The sequence below is a fragment of the Saccostrea echinata genome, unplaced genomic scaffold, assembly GCF_033153115.1.
Source record: "Saccostrea echinata isolate AGI-Se365-2 ecotype Australia unplaced genomic scaffold, CSIRO_AGI_Sech_v1 ptg000005l, whole genome shotgun sequence".
Classification (NCBI taxonomy): Eukaryota; Metazoa; Mollusca; class Bivalvia; order Ostreida; family Ostreidae; genus Saccostrea; species Saccostrea echinata.
The window spans coordinates 5,712,622-5,732,970 of record NW_026889754.1 but is presented as its reverse complement, the minus strand read 5'-3'; the positions used below and the strand labels follow the sequence as shown (position 1 = coordinate 5,732,970).

Below are 20,349 nucleotides of genomic sequence, written 5' to 3'. Positions count from 1 at the left end.
TATTTGTTAAGCATATTCTACTTTCAGATATTATATTTTGGGAAAAGGGGGGGGGTGAAATACACGTAGCATCAAATTGAATCTGATGACTTCATATTTCAATTTAAAAGTTTACAACTTAACAGCAAAGCAGTTTTACTATAATTTTAATCGATTGCCATAAACATAAACAAAACAATCACAAAATTTTACGAAAAACACATACAAAGGATTTGAGTTATCTTTCTTTGACTTTTGATTTTCCAGGGATCAGAAACGTACCTCTTCACCCTCCCGAAATCTTCCAGATTTCGAAGAGGAATGGCTTCAGATAGGGCGTGACTTTTCAGTACTATTTGATTCGGGGTAAGTTTGTCTTCTTAAAATTAGTCGCTTGTTAAAGCCTTTTCACAAATTGAAGAGACATCTTTCAAAGGATAACCGCTTACCAAGATTGATGATAATTACTGATTCTTTGTTTGTTATGTACAATCTTTAATTTTCTTTACTAAAAAGGGTATTTATAAAACATTCTCTTTAACTAGAAATTCCCCTGTTGACCCGGACCAAAGTCAAGCTATCGATGGGCCGAAAAAGAGAAAATTAAGCGAGGCGGAAGACTCGCTTATTATTTCCAGGAGGTAATCTTTTCTTACATTTCAGAAAATCTCTCTCTCTCTCTCTCGTCAGCTAACTTTTTTTAAAATTGTTAACTTGGTTTAAGTGTCTTTTATTATTGTACTCTAAAATGGTTTTAACATTAAATACAGAGTTTTATAGGATGCATAATTATTAATTAAAAATAAACTTGCTGTTTTTAAAAATCTTTAGGAAAATAGCGAGACAACCTAAAGGGTTTTCGCAGCAGAGGAGTCAGGAAGACCCTCAGATAATGAAATTAAGGTAAAGTGGTCTTAATCAGTGAAGTAAACAATATGATTTAATTATTACTCACTCCAGTTAAAATTCTAAAAATACTTCAGGGAGCCGACTGGGGTTTTATTGTGTGAAAACTACTGTAGAGAAACTCTTTAATTTTATACCATATGTACCTTACATTGACTTAAGTATACATGCCAAGTTTAGTGAAAATCTACCGTCTGGTTACTTTAAAGGGACCATCTCAAAATATAGTTACATTTACTATAGGATTATATAGGAAAATACTATTTTTTCGCACTTTGAAGCAAATTATACAAATGCTACTATAGACTTTTTGCTCAAATTATAGTATTTGATGAGCAGTACTATATTGTACATTTTATGCAAGAAACACTAAATTCTACCGTCTGGTTTCCAGAGGGGGCATCTCAAAATGTCAAAATTCATGATATTTTCCTGTTTTTATGGAGCACTACAAAACATGACAGATACCACAGATTTATATGAAAAATAATAAAAGTGATTGTGAGATTCTCTATTTCCTATGTTTAAAATTTCAAGAGCATCTATTTTATACTTTTTATTTTATGACATAATTTATGACCCCTCTTTAAGAACTCCGATTAATCATAACGTCAAAAACACACCATTACGACGTCTATCTACCCATCACTTGAAAAATCGATTAAAAAATCAGTTATTTTAAAGCGTAATTAGATTTTTTAACCTGAGATTTCTTAATTTTGTTAATTTTTATAAATTATGTAAAAATAAATGCTTTAAAAGAGTAAATACGCTTTATTTTACTATGCTGCGCGAAGTATTGCGCAATGAAAACCCCAGTCGGCCCCCTTAAATATAAACCTCTGCTAAAAGCAAAAGTAATGGGCTTAATATTTGTCGAAAGATTAAGTCTAAGTTTGCATGTTTAGATACTTTATCTGTCATTCTATTGTTGCAGACAGGAAAACCCTTACAAGTACAAGGCGCTTGAAAAGCGTACAAGATCAACATCTACCCTGGTGGTACCAAAATACAGCCCAGCGTTACCGGGATATAGCCCAGCGTCACCAGGATATAGCCAGCGTCACCGGGATATAGCCCAGCGTCACCAAGGTATAGCCTGGCTTTGCCTGCGCATTTTCTTCCGGCACCCGATTGAAATTTACTTTCCTTATCATCAGCAGCATCATCGACACCTAAAAGCGCGCAACACCCTTTGAATAAAGTGCCCCGCCACAGCATGATACGCCCGTCAAGTATTGTTTCATAAACAGTTTAGAGTGCAAGAAAATCATGTCAACCTTGATACAAGGATTTCAATGATTTTTGCATTCCTCATAATATTTGTTTATACATCTCCTGTGGTGTAGGCATTATTTATAACAAATACTACATTAGAGATCTTCAACTGGTTGTGTTAGAGCTTGACAAATGCGCATCTGCAGCCCCCCCCCCCTTTCCAGCTTTCAGGTTTCGGAGACATCAATGATGCTCTGAATTTGTTGATATTTTCAAAAAATTAATCAAAAAATATCATATTAAACAATATCAATTTAGTTTTAACAACTTAATCTATATCAAATTAATATCAAAAATAAAAGGCTGGCCATCAAATGACATATGCTATACACTGACAAGCTGTTCTTCTGTCCAATTCCCAAAGGATACAGATAAGAGCTGCTTGATCAGAGATCCTCTAACAGAAATGATTGAGACAGCTAGCCTTCCTACAATGAACTCATTAATTAATCTTTAACTGGATGCATGTCCACTCATTACTCCCAACGGATGAATGGATCTATACATACAATCTGCTTTGTAGTGCAATAAAAATGCATATTTATGTCGTTCTGATATTAAATTTGAAAACAAAGATTCTTTTTTTTTATTTGTTACAAACATTTATAAAAAAAAAAAATTGTGTAATCTTGATGCATTTTTTTTTATAAGGTTCCTGCATTACTCTTAGATTTGTAGGGACTATCTACCATAATTAAAACATTTTTTTTTAAATACTTGATTATTTTTAGATTTGATGTCAGACTGGTTTTAAGCTGCAATTCATACAGACTACGGGATTGCTGATTCCAATACCCCCCCCCCCCCCCAGTATACAATATCAAATAAGTTTTAATTACTTTTCACCAAATTCATTTTCAAAGTTAGGCTAGCCAACTATTTAATCCAACAGGGCTGATTCTTTTTACCCAGTTCCCAAGAGATATAGATAACACTTGCTTGATCAGAGATGCTCTACCAGTTAGCTCCTCACACTCAACACATTACTTTCTCTCTAATTTGACATGCAATGTTCTGTTCTCAAATCCTCCTTGACCAGTGCTTGATAATTACACCCATGGGAGAGGTGGAATTTCTCTTGTAACATTACATTTTGTTATAGATTGCTGTAAAGTATATAATGAAAAAGTAAGTATTTTCTTAATTTAACATATTTTTAATAAGGATACTACAACACACTAATAGTAAAAAGACAGTTTTATTTTTAAATTTCACTTAAATTAAAGGTCACAGTGACCCTGAAATAGGTTGCGACACACCTTCTACCCAAGATGCATAAATTAGCCAAGTTTGATGATTCCAAGTCTAATAGTTTTCTAGTTAAAAGCCGGACAGGATTTTCCTTATTTGGTCATAGCATCTAAATTAAAGGTCAGAGCGACCTACTTTTAGTGCGCAACACACCTTCTACCCAAGAAGTATCAGCTGAAAAAGTTTGATAATCCTAGTCCTAATAGTATTTAAGTTATGAGCCGGACACGAGAAAAGCTAGCAGACAGACAGACGGACATAAACGCCATAACATACGTCCCGTCTAAAGATGGGCGTATAAAAAAGAGCTGGGGGCGCTTGTGGAATTAGTAAATTCTGTGCGCGTCGATCTTCTGCAGACGTCGATGCTTGTGAATTACATCTTTGACTACATAAAAAACTGGAAGTAAAGTCAATTCCCATGCGCGGTATATTTGATACCTAAAACTTTTCATTTTTCTGAGGGCGCCCCAATATCCTTTAATAGAGGGGTATTTTTTAGGGCGCATTTGGAATTGGTTGAATCAGTGCTGGTAAATTTTGTACAGTTTTGTGATAAATTTATATAACTGAAATAATGTCATTTTTCTTTGCGAAAATAACTTTTGTACATTAAACTTATTTATAATGTGTCCAGATTTATAATACTTGTAAGATCATGTGCATTTTAATTACTGATATTGATTTAAAATTTTGATCAAGCAGTTTTTAAAATGTTCTTACTTTTGGTGTCGAAAATTTATCAAAAAAGTATCAATGTGGTAACAAGAAATACGTCAAATAACTTACTAGTACAAGGTGGTGTGTTCCTATGAATGCCGAGATTGGACTGAGAAAATGTGAGAAAACTAGGATTTTATATAGTTTTGGACATATATCGGGTGTGTCTTGAACAACCACTTAGTTGACAACATAGATAATTATGAAAGTTTTTAGATGTCTGAACTCTTTTTTTTCTTTGACAAGTACAATTAACCCCTTCTCCTTAAACGAAAGTGCAAGGTGACCCCAAAACTTTTCTAAAAGTGGTGATGACTTAAAAATGGCTTATCACTAAGGGACTTCGAACTATAGTTTGACCCTCCAACGTATAACTCCAGGTGGTCTGATGGGGTGGGTGACCCTAGATGGGTGACCCCAGACGATTTTGTGGGATGGGTCGTGATGTCATTGACCCCAGACTGCTTGATGAGATGGGTGAACCCAGACGGTTTTGTAGGATGAGTGACCTCAGACGGTTTTGTGGGATGGGAGACCTCAGACGGTTTAATGGGATGGGCCGTGACGTCATTGACCCCAGACGGCTTGATGGGGAAAGTGACCCTTGACGGTTTTTGTGGGATGGGCCGTGACGTCATTGAGCCCAAAGAGACCCCAGACTATATACCTTACTACTGGTTGGTGCTTGGGGTTTTGACGTGATTATGGGTGGCGCCCGACGTGATTATGGGATGACTTTTCCGGAACCAGAAATACATGCTCCACGGTTTGGACTTCAATTTTAGTGAGATTTTGTTTACTTCGTAAAATATACTGTTTACTGCAGTGAAAATTTCCAGGAAAAACTTTGATGTAACATTTAAATTGACTCTGTTAAAAGAACAGTGAGTTTAACTGTGTTTGCGTATTTATTTCGTTGAAAGCAATATATTTTTTCTCGCATTTGAGTAGGACTGTTGTAATTTGAATGTCAATTAGACTTTATTTTGGTTTACAATGTATGTTGAACAATTTTTTTTAAGCAAGTCAATGTTAATCATGTTTCCATCAACAGGTTAGCTCTTATTTAAATTTTACCTACAGTGAATGTGATTAATTACTATTGAATGTGATTTATTGTGAAATTTTGTGAATGAAAACTGTGAATTTTATCATGGCAACTGGTGAAACAGCAATCACTAAACAACCAACCAGTCCTATGACTATACAACTACTACACCTCTAAAAGTTGAATATGAAAAAAATGTTTCAAACATTCCAAGCCATGGGATTGAATCCAAAAGGTGACACACCAGAGGACTGGACAATTGGATACAAAGTTACATTAAGTCAAAGGACACAAAGCCTATCCAACAACTCCAACCACTTACTTTACCGGACACTGGAGCTATATCGAAGAAAACAGTAACATTATCTTCATATCCCCCTAAAAGTAGAACTTTTTATGGAGGAGGTAACAAATCGTGCAGAAATTTCCTTTGATGTATGGAGATACGAAGTGGATCCAACATAATCTCTATTGAGATTCTGCTGGGCTAGATATTTGGACTGACGCCCACAGAATCTCTAGACAACCACTCATAATTCATGTCTGGAAATCAAGCCCCAACTTCGGCCGACTATAGCAAGAATTATTCACCTAGACCACACTGCCGTTCGCTTCAATTAAGTCATTTGGTTGATTATTTGACTCTCTGTCACTATCATTTCCAAATTGCTTACCGTTTAGGCATGTAAATCCCAACATAAAATATTCATTGAAATCTCCGTTCAAAATATGGCTCCTTTGACGAAATTGTTTACCTCCTCGCATAAAAGAGTTCCTATAGTCCGTTTTCTTTTATGTGATGTTCAATAGCCATAGTAGACATTAGTTCATAATCACATAGGGTAAAAACAAACTATAGGAACTCTTTTATGTGAGGAGGTAAACAATTTCGTCAAAGGAGCCATATTTTGAACGGAGATTTCGATGAATATTTTATGTTGGGATTTACATGCCTAAACGGTAAGCAATTTGGAAATGATAGTGACAGAGAGTCAAATAATCAACCAAATGACTTAATTGAAGCGAACGGCAGTGTGGTCTAGGTGAATAATTCTTGCTATAGTCGGCCGAAGTTGGGGCTTGATTTCCAGACATGAATTATGAGTGGTTGTCTAGAGATTCTGTGGGCGTCAGTCCAAATATCTAGCCCAGCAGAATCTCAATAGAGATTAGATCCAACATACACCAAAGAGCAAAAGGACTAATTCGCAATCAGAAGATCACTGACTGGCTCAGCAGCACGAATGGTTATATACCAAGGACTGGAAAAGCCGATAGAAAATATTCTTGAGAGTCTTAGATAGTGTTTATAGTGGTGTTCAACGCAAAGAAATTATTCGGTGATTTTTATGGAGCTAGACAGAAAGAAGAAAAAGATATTACAGCATGGAGTGCCCGACAGCTATGGGTCATCTTAGAGATTTAGAAAATGAACATTAATCGGTATGAATGATAGATCATTAATTAATTGCAGAATGTAAATTGGATGTTTATTCTTATTGTAAAGTTTGGTTTATCTACCTTTGTTAATTATGTACATGTATCTGATAGCTTAGGATGGTTGGTGGGTAGTTTTAGCTATTGTTCAAGTTATGTGCCATGTAAGAGGATGTGCCGCCCATGATTTTTTTTATTTTTGTAAATACCTATTTATTAAAAATTAACTGACTGTCATATGCAACATTTAAATAGGGCATTTGATGTGCTCATTATTTATTTTCAGTGAGTTCACTGATTATGTATTATTACACAATCATTTACCCCTTATGAGATCAACATTGTGAAATAAGGAACCGAGACCTGGCCCACGAGGTGACCTGACCTGACCGAGGCCGCGTAGCGAGTGGGCAAGGTCGAGGGTCCTTATTTCACCATGTTGAACTCATAAGGGGTAATCAATTATTATACCCCACGCAACAAGTTGCGTGAGGTATAATGTTTTTGACCCGTCCGTCAGTCAGTGTGTCAGTCAGTCAGTCAGTCCGTCAGTCCTGTTTTTTTGTCAGCGCAACTCCTCATAAACCGCTGCACAGAATTTCGTCAAACTTTGCAGATATTTAGGACACAATGTGTAGATGTGCATATTACCAGGATATTCCGATTCCTTTATTTTTTCTCGGATTTTCGGCACTTTTCAACTTAGATTTTTGGCCATATCTTGAATATGGAGATGAACAGTTTGTCAGCGCAACTCCTCATAAACCAATGCACAGAATTTGGTCAAACTTTGCAGATATTTAGCACACAATGTATAGATGTGCATATTACCAGGAAATTCCAATTCCTTTATATTTTCTTGGAATTTCGGCACTTTTCAACTTAGATTTTTGGCCATATCTTCAATATAAAGATGAACAGTTTGTCAGCACAACTCCTCTTAAACCGCTGCACAGAATTTGGTCAAACTTTGCAGATATTTAGAACACAATGTGTAGATGTGCATATTACCAGGAAATTCCGATTCCATTATTTTTCTGGGAATTTCAGCACTTTTCAACTTAGATTTTTGGCCATATCTTCAATATAGAGATGAACAGTTTGTCAGCGCAACTCCTCTTAAACCGCTGCACAGAATTTGGTCAAACTTTGCAGATATTTAGTACACAGTGTGTAGATGTGCATATTACCAGGAAATTCCGATTCCGTATTTTTCTGGGAATTTCGGCACTTTTCAACTTAGGTTTTTGGCCATATCTTGAATATAGAGGTGAACAGTTTGTCAGCACAACTCCTATTAAACCGCTGCATAGAATTTGGTCAAACTTTGCAGATATTTAGCACACAATGTATAGATGTGCATATTACCAGGAAATTCCGATTCCTTTATATTTTCTGGGAATGTCGGCACTTTTCAACTTAGATTTTTGGCCATATCTTGAATATAAAGATGAACAGTTTGTCTGCGCAACTCCTCTTAAACCGCTGCACAGAATTTGGTCAATCTCTGCAGATTTTTAGTACACAGTGTGTAGATGTGCATATTACCAGGAAATTCTGATTCCATTATTTTTTCTGGGAATTTCGGCACTTTTCAACTTAGGTTTTTGGCCATATCTTGAATATAGAGATGAACAGTTTGTCAGCACAACTCCTCTTAAACCCTGCACAGAATTTGGACAAACTTTGCAGATATTTAGTACACAGTGTGTAGATGTGCATATTACCAGGAAATTCCGATTCCATTATTTTTGCCTTAAGAGTTTTGCCTTTTATTGAAGAAACTTTCCAGCTAGGTAATAAGAAACTCCACTGGAATCAGCTTTTTATAATGAAATTCTATGTGAAATATTTTATGACCTTAAAAGACCCCTATTGATTTTGAGATCAAAATATTAATGGTTTAACACAAACACACACTCACACACACACCATCTTCGATAGTTCTCTCCCCCCCCCCCCCCCTTCAAATTGGTGTGCTTTGCCTTAAATAATTACATAAGTACAGTATATAAACAGATTCATATGACTACATCATAATTTTGTTTCCATCAATTATTTAAATGTGTAAACTGTCATGTGTTGGACATGGACTTACACTCATTAACAAATCGAAATCACTGAGGAATTTACATAACAGTTTGTCAGCATAATTCCGGCACTGAATTTCCTGAAACTTTGTAGGTATTTCAGAATAATGTATAGATTTGTATATTACCAAGAAATTTTGATTCCATTATTTATCTAGAAACTTCAGCCCAGTTAAATTTGTAACATACAAAGATTTGAATGTCCTTATATGCAAGAAGTTTTGATGTGATGATTTTTTGCAAGTAGTGCCCCTTTTTTGAATTATACTGTGTATTTAAAATGCACTGTGCCATTCATTACGTGTTGCATTGTCGAGTTTTGGGGAAGCGTGGGGTATGTGAGCTTGCTCACTTTTTCTTTCATTTTATTATACCGATACAAGTTAAGAAATTTTTGTAGGCTTAATTACTAAAATAATCAATTGTGTATTAGACCTGCGAACTGTTATAAGTGCTCCATCGCGATCGGAATTCGCTAGTGAAGTTGTTTACTTTTCTTCTACAAGTCTTGTAAGTTTTTGCACCGCCGCAGGGTTTGACATTAACTTTTATGAGTACTAGACCAGTCGGTCTACTTCCCATAATTTTTACTAGCCCTGACCATAAAATCACTAGCCCTGACCAAACTTGAAAAATTTCTGGTGTAAGGGCGGGGCTCTATCGACTATATAGTGAAAAACCTGCTATTATAATGGAAAAAAAAGTTTCGAAACCATACTACAGTGTATCTCTCGCACGTGTTTATGTATATATTTTGACAGATTGTTCCATAGGTAGCAGACCAATGATTCAACATGCGAATATTATAAGCTTTAAAGAACATTAAATCAAGGAACTCAAATAAAATTATTACCGTAAATATACATGTTAATAAATTAAAAACTATATTATTCAATGACTATTCATACCAAATAATACTGAACGAATGTAGTTTCGATTGTGACTTGTCTATTACAGCCGGGCTCAAAAATAGCGACTGGGTCATGCAGGGAGGTTTTCTTTTTCAGAGCAATGGCCGTGTTTGCAATCGGAAAATTAAGAAAATTTATTTAAAAAGTTTTAAGAGTATTTATTTGAAAGACTGAAATGAGGGTTAACATTTATTTTATCCACACGACCAGTCGGTCTAGTTCATGAACATTTAACAGGACCGGACCACGCATTTACTAGACTGGGTCGGTCGGACGTGCCTTAGTGTCAAACCCTGCGCCGATTTATTAAAACACTCTGTGATTGTAAGTAATATGCAACTGACATGCAACAGTAACATGCAACAGATCTGGTTAATGTTAAAGTCCATATCGGTGTAGACCAATTAACTAGAGAAAGATTTTCTGGTGCAAAGCGAGTCCTCTAACTAGCCATGGCGAAGAAAAAAGGTTCGTCACTTGTCACCAGTTACATTTCAGGTTTTCCATTTATAGATTTTTTTTTAAACTCTATTATTAAAAACTCTGTACAATTACAACTGAACTGAACCAGGAACATTGTACGCAGAATAAAAAAAAACTAGATAGATCACCTGCAAATGGGGAAGTTGTTAAAAAAATCACTATGAACAGTGCAAAGAACTTGGCAGTTTTGTGATAGCATCACATGTGGTTGTTGAAGCTCTGCAATACTTAAACATGAAAGATGTCAATAAAGAGCCTGTCACATTAAAAGATTTGCTTGCCAATGAACTAAGTGATGCAGAGAAGCAGCAAGTCATATGTGGTGTCATAAGGAATTTTATACAAAAATATATCTTAAAAGATTCCATACAAATAATTCAGAATTCCACTAGGAACAAAGAACGTGTGTGGAAGTTGATATTACCAGCTCATATATAAATCCTATGAGGATACTGATACCTATAGTTGAGCAGTAACGACCTGATTTAGTGGAATCTTATTCATCTCGAATGTAAGAACTAGGTCTTGCTTTTGCATTGCTGCAGATCTACAGATGAAGTATATAGATAGACCTGTAAAAGACAATATAAAGGCAATCCATTCAAATAAACTGGAAAAAAACTATGGCAAAGCGCGCATCAGCTTTGTCTGGGATGAACGTAATAACCAGCAACTTTGATTTCATGTCTGAGACATTGATCAGGGCAAGCAAACAAAAAGAGTCCTTCATTAGAAGATAAGCGGTTGATAATAGGTTTATTCGTTCAAATCATTTTCTTCTGAACCAGGGTACAAGTGTCATCATATAAGAGCCCAGTTCAAAGTTCATTAAAGAAATTGAGCATCCAAAATTTAGCTTCGTGGATTAGAAAACACCTTTTTTCAGACTGAGCTAGCTCTCCTATCCACCGCATCGTCGTTGCGTCTACTCATTGGTTGGGTTTGTTGATATACTAGTAACTGAGCGGATTATTGTCAATGTATATGATAAACTTCGATCAAAGAAGGTAAACGCAAAGTTTTCACTTACTGCTTCATTAAAAATTATACTATTTGTTTTTATGCGCCCGGGTCGATAGATCGGGGGCGCATATTGTTTTTGTCCTGTCTGTCTGTTGTCAACTTTAACCTTCGCCATAACTTTTGAACCATGAGAGATAGAGACTTCATATTTGGAATGCTTACTCCACTAATTGAGCTCTTCAAATGACACCAAGGTCGATGACCTTGTGACCTTGACTGTGACCTATACGCTAAAAATAGCTTTTTCGAACTTTGTTGCCACCGGGTGCATAGTGTTTCACAAACACATCTTGTTTAAGACAGTTTTTATGTGAATCATGTAATACTCTTGGTGATCTTTTGTAGGTTTCTGTCGATTTGTTTGCATTGCTAGCAATCTTTTCTCATTATTTTATTATAAATTTCTTAAGAGTTTGGCTAAATTGAAAAGTTGACAATGGTCTTGACCATTACGTAACCAAGTCAAAGTTTGTCTCAGCTTAGGAGTTAAAGTCATTCTGAATAAGTTATCGACTTCCAATATTGACGGCCGAGATTCGAACTCACGACCTTCCGACCACGGAGCGAGCGCTCTACCGACGAAGCTACCGTGAACGATCATCATAAACGAAGAATGATACAAAGAATGCCTGCAGTGCATCCTTATTCTCTCTACCAGGAACTGAAATCTCTGAGAGAGCTGAAGGAGGCCAAGAGCGTCAATATCCAGCAGATAATCACTTTATCAATATGGAGGACTTCTTCAGAGTACGGGGAGTGAATTTCGTTTCCATGTACAACAAAAAAAGATCAGATGTTTATCATCCATTAGATTAAACAAAACTTTGCAAGCTAGAGATGAGATTTGATAGTTTTAGGATTAACAATTTAATGCCAGAAGAGGCGGTGAACCAAGCAGGATGACCATTAATGATTAGAGAGATGGCTTTCAAGATTTAAGGATAGATCAAGCAAAAATGCAGCATGTTGATAGCATAGAGAAAGGGATATTGTGAGAAAATGAAATAGCTTATATATATATATATATATATATATATATATATATATATATATATATTATATATATATATATATATATATATATATATATATGCAATAAGGTTACCAAGTTGGTGGCACTTCTCATACCTTAAAACTGCTGGCAAGCAATGAAACTTTCAACTGATTTTGAGGTAGGCAGAAGAGATCAAATTAATGAGAATAAAAACACTTTTCTTAAACTGAAGCATTTAAGCAAGCATGCTTCAGGATAGATTGCTGCTAATAATGTATGTACTGCCACCCAGTAAATTCAAAATTAACAACATGATAGATAAAATACATTACTATTTATATTTTCTGAATACATGTATGCTCTGATGAAGTTTGTTAAAATTGTTGTTGAGGAAAAATCATCCCAATAATCGGTTATCAAGTGGAGAAATGAGTTGTTAACCACGTCCTTTAAAACCTGATTTGAAAACCCTTTACAGAGCTTTAAGAGAAGAAACTTTTTTAAAAATACTTAACTGTGTTATCTTCAAAATAAAGTGTAAATATTCATTTGTCTTCAAACACGCATTACTTAAAAATTCTCGAGAGGGACGTATAACAACAAACAAACAAACTTGTACTCGGTTACAGTTTATTTAGTACAATTAAAGGAAAACAGTTTTATTATAATTTATATTGTCATTGTAGAATGGAGCTCGGACGATCCCAGAGGATCAGGCGACATCCCCAGTGGATGGAAAAAGAAGTGAAGGACATTCCCGTGTGGAACTCTAGGGTGAAGCAGACGGCGAGGGCTGAAGATACACACGTCAGCAACTTGAGAAGATGGCAACTTCATTTTTCACCCTGTGCGTCTGTCATAGCTGATCCTCAACCAGAGCTTGTACAGCCCGAGGACATGAGGCTGTCGTCCCCTCAGCCTGTTATCGCTCTACTCTGGCCAGAACTTGGAGATAAATCATGGATTGTATACATCATAATTCATCGAGTTCTTAAGTCTTCGCAATATTATATGCACTTAATTGTTATAGATTAAAAATTGCTATAGATTAAAAACTGAACTGGCAGTTCCATGTTTTGTCCAAGAAAAAAAAAGAAAAAAAACCATCGTATATTACTACAGAGTTTACTAATGCTATATCACAAAGCGCTGTTTCTCAAAGAAATCCTAATCAGATATATTTTATACAGCAAAGAAACACACAATTATGCAAACACTTTAACAATTAAATACAACTGTGCTCTTAACCTAATGAAAAATGCTTTAATTTTTTTTGTATGAAGTCGTCTGACACTAATGATAATGCTCAGAAATATTCAACACTGGGTAATCCGACACACTGCCTAATCCGACATTGATTTTATTTCCCGCAGCATGTCGGATAAGACAGGTTACATTGTATTAGCAAAAAATCTTGCGCCGTAAATTGCACTTTTTTGTATTACGGGATCTGTAGCGTTATCGTCGAAGACTAATATATAAAACCATAAGGCTACAGATCTGCAGCTAATTGAGTATCATTAATGAAAATGGAGCTCGTTTTCAGAAAGATGCTGATGATTTACAGAAAACCTGCGATTATATACATGAGGGATGCATCGGATGCTAGGACACTGTTGCTCTGGAAAATTACATTTATGTTAATAAATGCATTTTTGGCATGAGCTGTAGTTGGTGTGTTGGGAGAGTTATCTCCCTGCAGAGTAACACTGCCGTTAGGTGGCAGTGCAATACGTCAAAGTTTGTAAACAAAAGCTGAAATTCTACGGTAGTAGAAAGCTGGCTATTTAGTGTTTTCAAACACGGTGAGTGGTGGATCCATTTTATGTCGCAAGTTAGTAAATGTACTGTAGTGTAATTTTTCTATTGTGTGTGTTCAGCCAAGGCGGAAACGTCGGAAAAACGAATAGCGTGGGTTGCATTGTGAACATCCATTGTGAAAATTGGCGCGGACTGACCATCAACAATTTGCTACAAGAAAAGCATCATTAACGTGAGGAAACCCATAGTATATACATGTAGGTATTTAAAAAACAAACAACAAACAAACAAAACAACTGTTATTTATGGTTGAATTGTGTGGACGCTGTGAAAATACGGATCTGAGAGATATTGTCTGCCTGTGCTAAAGATATCCTCGATGCTGATTGGTCAGTTACATGTCAATATGTAAATGAAGCGACATGACCGATGTTGTGATTGTAGGCGATTCACACGTGAAAAGACTAGCAACTTTCCTTTCTTATCGTGATAAAAAATTTGATATTGAAGACTGCTCCGTTCTTTGTTATGGAATACCAGGAGGATGTATTAAAAATTCACGACATGTTGAAAGAATTGAAGTTTTTATAAAGACACATAAACCGAAAGGTCTTGTTGTACACTTGGGTGGGAATGATTTAGACTCTAAAGAAGTGACATTTGATGAAGTAAATACAATCATTTTGCGATATGTGGCCCTTTTAAACTTGTTTGCAAAAAGATATTCCCTTGAAATAATAGTGTGCCAATTACTGTTTCGTCAAAGAACAAGATATTTAACAGATTGTACTTACAATAATTTTGTGAGTTTTGCAAACAAAATTCTTAAGAAGGAATTGTCTAAACATTCAAATTTAAGGTATTGGAAGTTAAAGGGGTTAAAAAACAGTCAGGCTGATATATACAAGCAGGATGGTGTACATTTAAATGAGACTGTTGGCTACCATAAATATTATAGGAACATTCGAGGTGCCATTCTGCATACTCTGAAGTAAGTATAGTGAGCAGATGAATGATTTTAATCCATAATGCTTTGTATATATATACAGTACTATATATATATGTATCTTTTGTGAAAATTTTACATAATAGTTGTGACATATTGCACTCAGTGTTTGATATGAAAAATTTCATTGCGTATGAATTTGTACGACGTTCACATTTAATGCATACAGACATGTTTTACAGATTAAGTAGCAGTACATGCCAGTAAAGTTTTTCGCATCAATCAAAGACTAGAATTGGAAGGGATACTCTTAAGGTACTGACAGTGGTGTTAACCATGTTAGATAATTTACAGAGTCTTCGGTCTCTCTCATTATGTTAACAATAAGGAAATATCAGGTATATCCTATTTAAGATTATGGTAAGCAGGCTGAGTTATTCTGCCTAGGTTGTAAAAATTGATTCCTGTTAAGGAATTTTTAAATTATTTTAAATCCTGTAAAGGAATTTGCAATCATCCATTTATATCCTGTTTAGAATGAAAAGTTATTCCTGCTAAGGAATTTATGTATTTGAAATCAATTGTTTTCTATTTACCCTGCGGAGGATGAAAGTTTCTTCCTGCTAAGGAACTTCCTGTTAGGGAACTTAGAATCAGAAGTCTCTGAATTATCCTGCTAAGGATGAAATTGTATTCCTGCTAAGGAATTTTTAAATACATGTAAGACCTGTTAAGGACCTTGCAATGAATAATGGCTTATTCATCCTGCTAAGGATGATAAGTTTCTTTTTCCTGTTAAGGAACTTCCTGTTAAGGAATTTTATCAAAAAGATGAAAGTTTATTTCTGCTAAGGATTTTACTTAATTGTCTTGGCAATGGTAATTGCAAGTTGTTTTTTTGCATTTTGATGTTAATCAATGCTAAATGCCATAAAGTACGTTAGTACTGGTATTGTAATAAAGCTATATTTATTTCAGCTCTCAAAATGCCGCCAGCACGCAAAAGAAGAAGACTAGATGATACAACTAGAAAGGAGGTTTCCGATCTGATGTCACAGATGCTGCAAACAATGGTACCAAACATTGTAGAAATGGTTACTCAGAAATTAAAGGGAGATATGTCGCATCTGCCTACAGAGCAAGGATCTCCTACCAACGTATGCAGCTTGGATGTAAGCCAACCGCCCCCAGATAACAATGTTGTAGCAACAGTCCATCAAGGAGAGCCTAGTCAACAGGGTACAAGCAGTGCAGCAACCCTGCCAAGTCAACCCTTGACAAACAGTACCCAAGGTAAGGTTTTAAATGCAACAGGTCCATTACACTCAGGTCGTCCCTTAGGACAAAGCATTGACAAGAAATTGAAAGCTAAAATTTGGGCGGAAGAATACATCCAACTTGGTGCTCTCCTGTTCAAGAATCCATATTCAAAATTACAAGCAGTGCAAGGTGCAAACAATGAAATAACTTTTCAGCACAAAGAGCAAGTTTTATTTGAAATCTTTCACTCAGTGGATAAATGCATTCCACATTTTTGTGTCAATTTATTGTGAGAAATTTCCTAACCAGTCTTCCAACATGATGAAGTACATGGCAATTGTACAGAAATTAAATGCAGATGTTGGGGAAAAGGCCGCTTTGTATTATGATGAGCAATTTCGACTGTGGAGAGCGGATAGCCCAAGTCTTATGCCCTGGCAGCTTATCAACCAGGAACTTCATTCTGAGGCACTACAGATTGGCTTAAAAACCAAAATTCATACTTGGGAGAAATCATCAAAAACTAACAGCTCCTATACTCAGCAGTCAGGAAACAAACAGCAGCCCTTTCGTGCCAGATCACAGGAAAAAGGTCCGTGCTTTAGTTTCAACAACAACGCAGGGAAGTGCCTCAGAACAAACTGTGACTTTCCCCATATTTGCCTTAGGTGCCAAGGACAACACCACAAAAGAATCTGTACCCTCTCAAGTGAAATCCAACCAAGCCCAGTTAGATCCTTGCCAGCAAGCGGGAACAAAATCAGTCAGACCGCAACAAAGGCTAAGAAATAAAGATCATGATGTGGTTACACCGATAAAAGTTGATGTGTTAAATTTGTGGCTAGAGGGTTATGAGGAGGATAAACTACAGTACTTGTTGGATGGGTTTAAGTTTGGGTTTCGCATTCCATTTAATGGCAATAGAACTTTTCGTTATAGTGAAAATCTCAAGTCAGCTCGTGAAAACTTAGAAATTTTGCAGGAAAAAATTCAAAAAGAAGTTGCCACAAATAGGGTCGGGGGCCCTTTCCATATCAATAATATTCCATTTAAAGCATTACAGATTTCTCCACTGGGTCTGGTTCCTAAGCAGAAACCTGGGGAATATAGGGTAATCCATCACCTCTCATTTCCTGAAGGGTCATCAATTAATGATGGAATTGATAGAGAACATTCAGCTGTATCTTATCAAACTGTTGATGATGCTGTTAAATTGATAAAACAATTTGGAAAGGGATCTTATTTGTCTAAAACAGATATTGAACATTGCTATAAAAATATTCCTATTCATCCATCTGACCATGAACTATTGGGGTTTGCCATTGGAAAAGATATATATTTTGATAAGACACTTCCTATGGGATTAAGTTTTGCATGTAATCTTTTTGAAAAATTTTCAACAGCATTGCATTGGATTGTAACCAACAAACTTAAGATTCCTGGATGTGTACATATGTTGGATGATTTTTTGTTGGTAGGACCACCTTCCTACTCTATATGTGAGAAACAATTATGCATACTTCTTAACACTTTTGACCACATCGGCATTCCAATGAAACAAGATAAAACAGTATTTCCAACAACCACCATCACATTTCTTGGATTGGAATTGGACACGGATAACATGATTATACGTCTCCCAGAAGAAAAACTTTCCAAGATACGTAAAGAAATTTTCAATGCAAAGTGTCGGAAAAAGATGACTCTACAAGAAATTCAATCATTGATTGGGCTATTAAATTTTGCCTGTGCAGTAGTTACACCAGGAAGAACATTCCTCCGCCGGCTCATTGATTTGACCAAAGGATTTAAAAAGCCTCACCATAAGCGAAGAATAACAAAAGATGCAAGAGCAGATTTAGAGGCATGGTCATTGTTTATTGAACATTTTAATGGTTCATCATTTTTTTTGGATGATAAGCTTCAAACATCAGAAACACTGCAATTGTATACGGATGCAAGTGGCTTAGGACATGGAGGGGTGTTTGGAAAACAATGGTTTTACGGAGAATGGACGACCGAATGGACTAAACATCATATATCTGTAAAAGAACTTTTCCCAATTGTTGTGGCTGTTCATTTATGGGGAAATCAAATGGCTAATAAGAGAATCTGTTTCTTTTCAGATAATATGGCAGTTGTTTACGTTATTAATAAACAAAGTGCAAAGGACCAGTCTATTATGAATTTATTGCGTCGTCTCATTGTTCAGTGTTTGAAATTCAACATTCTATTTTATGCTAAACATGTGCCAGGTGTCAAAAACATATTAAGTGACAAATTGTCTCGATTGCAGATTCAACAGTTCCGGGAACTGGCTCCACACATGGACAAGTCTCCATTGGAGATCCCATCAGAAATATACAAAATCTGAAAGAGGTGTCGCAGTTCTTGTTGGACAATGCCCTTACAGTTGGGACACGTAATTCATATCAGAGAGCAAAATTGGCTTATGAGGAATTCTTGGAAGACCATTTTCCTGGAACAGTAACATTTCCAATTGATGTAGAACATTTAGTGTTGTTTATATCAAATTGTTATCAAAAAGGTCTTGCACCTCAAACTGTTTGTACATATTTGTCTACATTAGCACATTTTAGTAAGATGGAAGGTCATGTTGACCCTACTCAAAATTTTGTGATAAAACGAACAATTCAGGGTTTTCAAAAATTAAAGTCCACTGCAGATGTCAGAATGCCTATTACCCCTTCAATTTTACAAAAGTTGGTAAACTCCCTTCATTTATGTACATCTTCATTTTATGAGAAATGTTTGTTTAAAGCAATGTTTTTACTAGCTTTTCATGCATTTTTACGCATTGGTGAAATCACAAGCACAACAAAGTCCTCTACTGTCCTACCATTAACAGCTATACAATTGGAAAAATCTCCCAATGCCAGACCTAAAGAAATGATATTAACTCTAACAAACTTCAAGCATCATCAAGGCAAGCCACCTATGACATTTCAAACAAGAGGCCCATGGGCCTTGAATCGCTCTTCTGATAAACTGTACAACCTATCACTTCTATTTGAAGCCTCAAAGTATCCTGTATATTTACATAAACCCTTGAAATTCCAATTCACACTCTGAGAACCCAAGATGATTCTAAGCCAATTAGTACCTGAGAGTTGGTCATGGTGACCTACTTATCACTTGTCATTCTCTGAGGACCCATCAACTAAGTTTGATGATTCTAAGCCAATTAATACCTAAAATATTTTTTAAAATTATAATCATAAAATTTTATAAGTAGGTCAAAGTGACCTACTTTTCAATTGTTTTACTCCAAGGACCCAAGATGCATCAACTGACAAAGTTTGATGATTCTAAGCCAATTAGTACCTGTAATATTTAATTAAAGCCATAAATTTTCAAAAGTAGGTCACTGTGACCTACTTTTCAGTTGCTGTACTCCGAGGACCAAAGATACATCGACTGACAAAGTTTGATGATTCTAGCCAATAAGTACCCAAAATATTTAATTACAGCCATAAATTTTCAAAAGTAGGTCACAGTGACCTACTTTTCAGTCAACCTACTCCGAGGACCAAAGATGCATCAACTGACAAATTTTGACGATTCTAAGCCGAATAATTCCTGAAAATATTAAATACAGCCATAAAATTTCAAAAGTAGGTCACCGTGACCTACTTTTCAGTTGTTGTACTCCGAGGACCCAAGACGCATCAACTGACAAAGTTTAATGATTCTAAGCCAATTAGTACCCGAAATATTTGATTAAAGCCATAATTTTTCAAAAGTAGGTCACGGTGACCTACTTTTCAGTTGTTGTACTTTGAGGACCCATGACGCCTTAACTGACAAAGTTTTATGATTCTAAGCCAATTAGTACCCAAAATATTTTATTAAAGTCATAAATTTTCCGAAAGTAGGTCACGGTGACCTACTTTTTAGTCGACCTACTCCGAAGACCCATGACGCATCAACTGACAAAGTTTGACGATTCTAAGCCAATTAGTACCCGAAATATTTAATTACAGCCATAAATTTTCAAAAGTAGGTCACCGTGACCTACTTTTTAGTCAAGCTACTCTGAAGACCCAAGATGCATCAACTGACAAATTTTGACGATTCTAAGCCAATTAGTACCCGAAATATTTAATTAACGCCATAAATTTTCAAAAGTAGGTCACTGTGACCTACTTTTTAGTCGACCTACTCCGAAGACCCAAGATGCATCAACTGACAAAGTTTGATGATTCTAAGCCAATTAGTACCTGAAATATTTAATTATAGTC

At 35.8% G+C, this 20,349-nt stretch overlaps 1 protein-coding gene, 1 long non-coding RNA gene and 1 pseudogene across 2 annotated transcripts; all 3 read left to right on the top strand.

Annotated features, from left to right (window-relative positions):
• Positions 1–14,153: 14,153 nt before the first annotated feature.
• On the top strand, positions 14,154–16,111 carry LOC133179775 (uncharacterized). The gene is made up of 3 exons (XR_009720152.1): positions 14,154–14,872; positions 15,070–15,142; positions 15,806–16,111. It is a non-coding gene; the product is annotated as an uncharacterized LOC133179775 (long non-coding RNA).
• A 20-nt stretch (positions 16,112–16,131) lies between these two features.
• On the top strand, positions 16,132–17,346 carry LOC133179567 (uncharacterized; annotated as a pseudogene).
• Positions 17,347–17,540: 194 nt separating this feature from the next.
• On the top strand, positions 17,541–18,461 carry LOC133179566 (uncharacterized). The gene has a single exon (XM_061314292.1). The coding sequence runs from the start codon at positions 17,541–17,543 to the stop codon at positions 18,459–18,461; it is 921 nt and encodes a 306-aa protein (XP_061170276.1).
• The last annotated feature ends 1,888 nt before the right edge of the window (positions 18,462–20,349 follow it).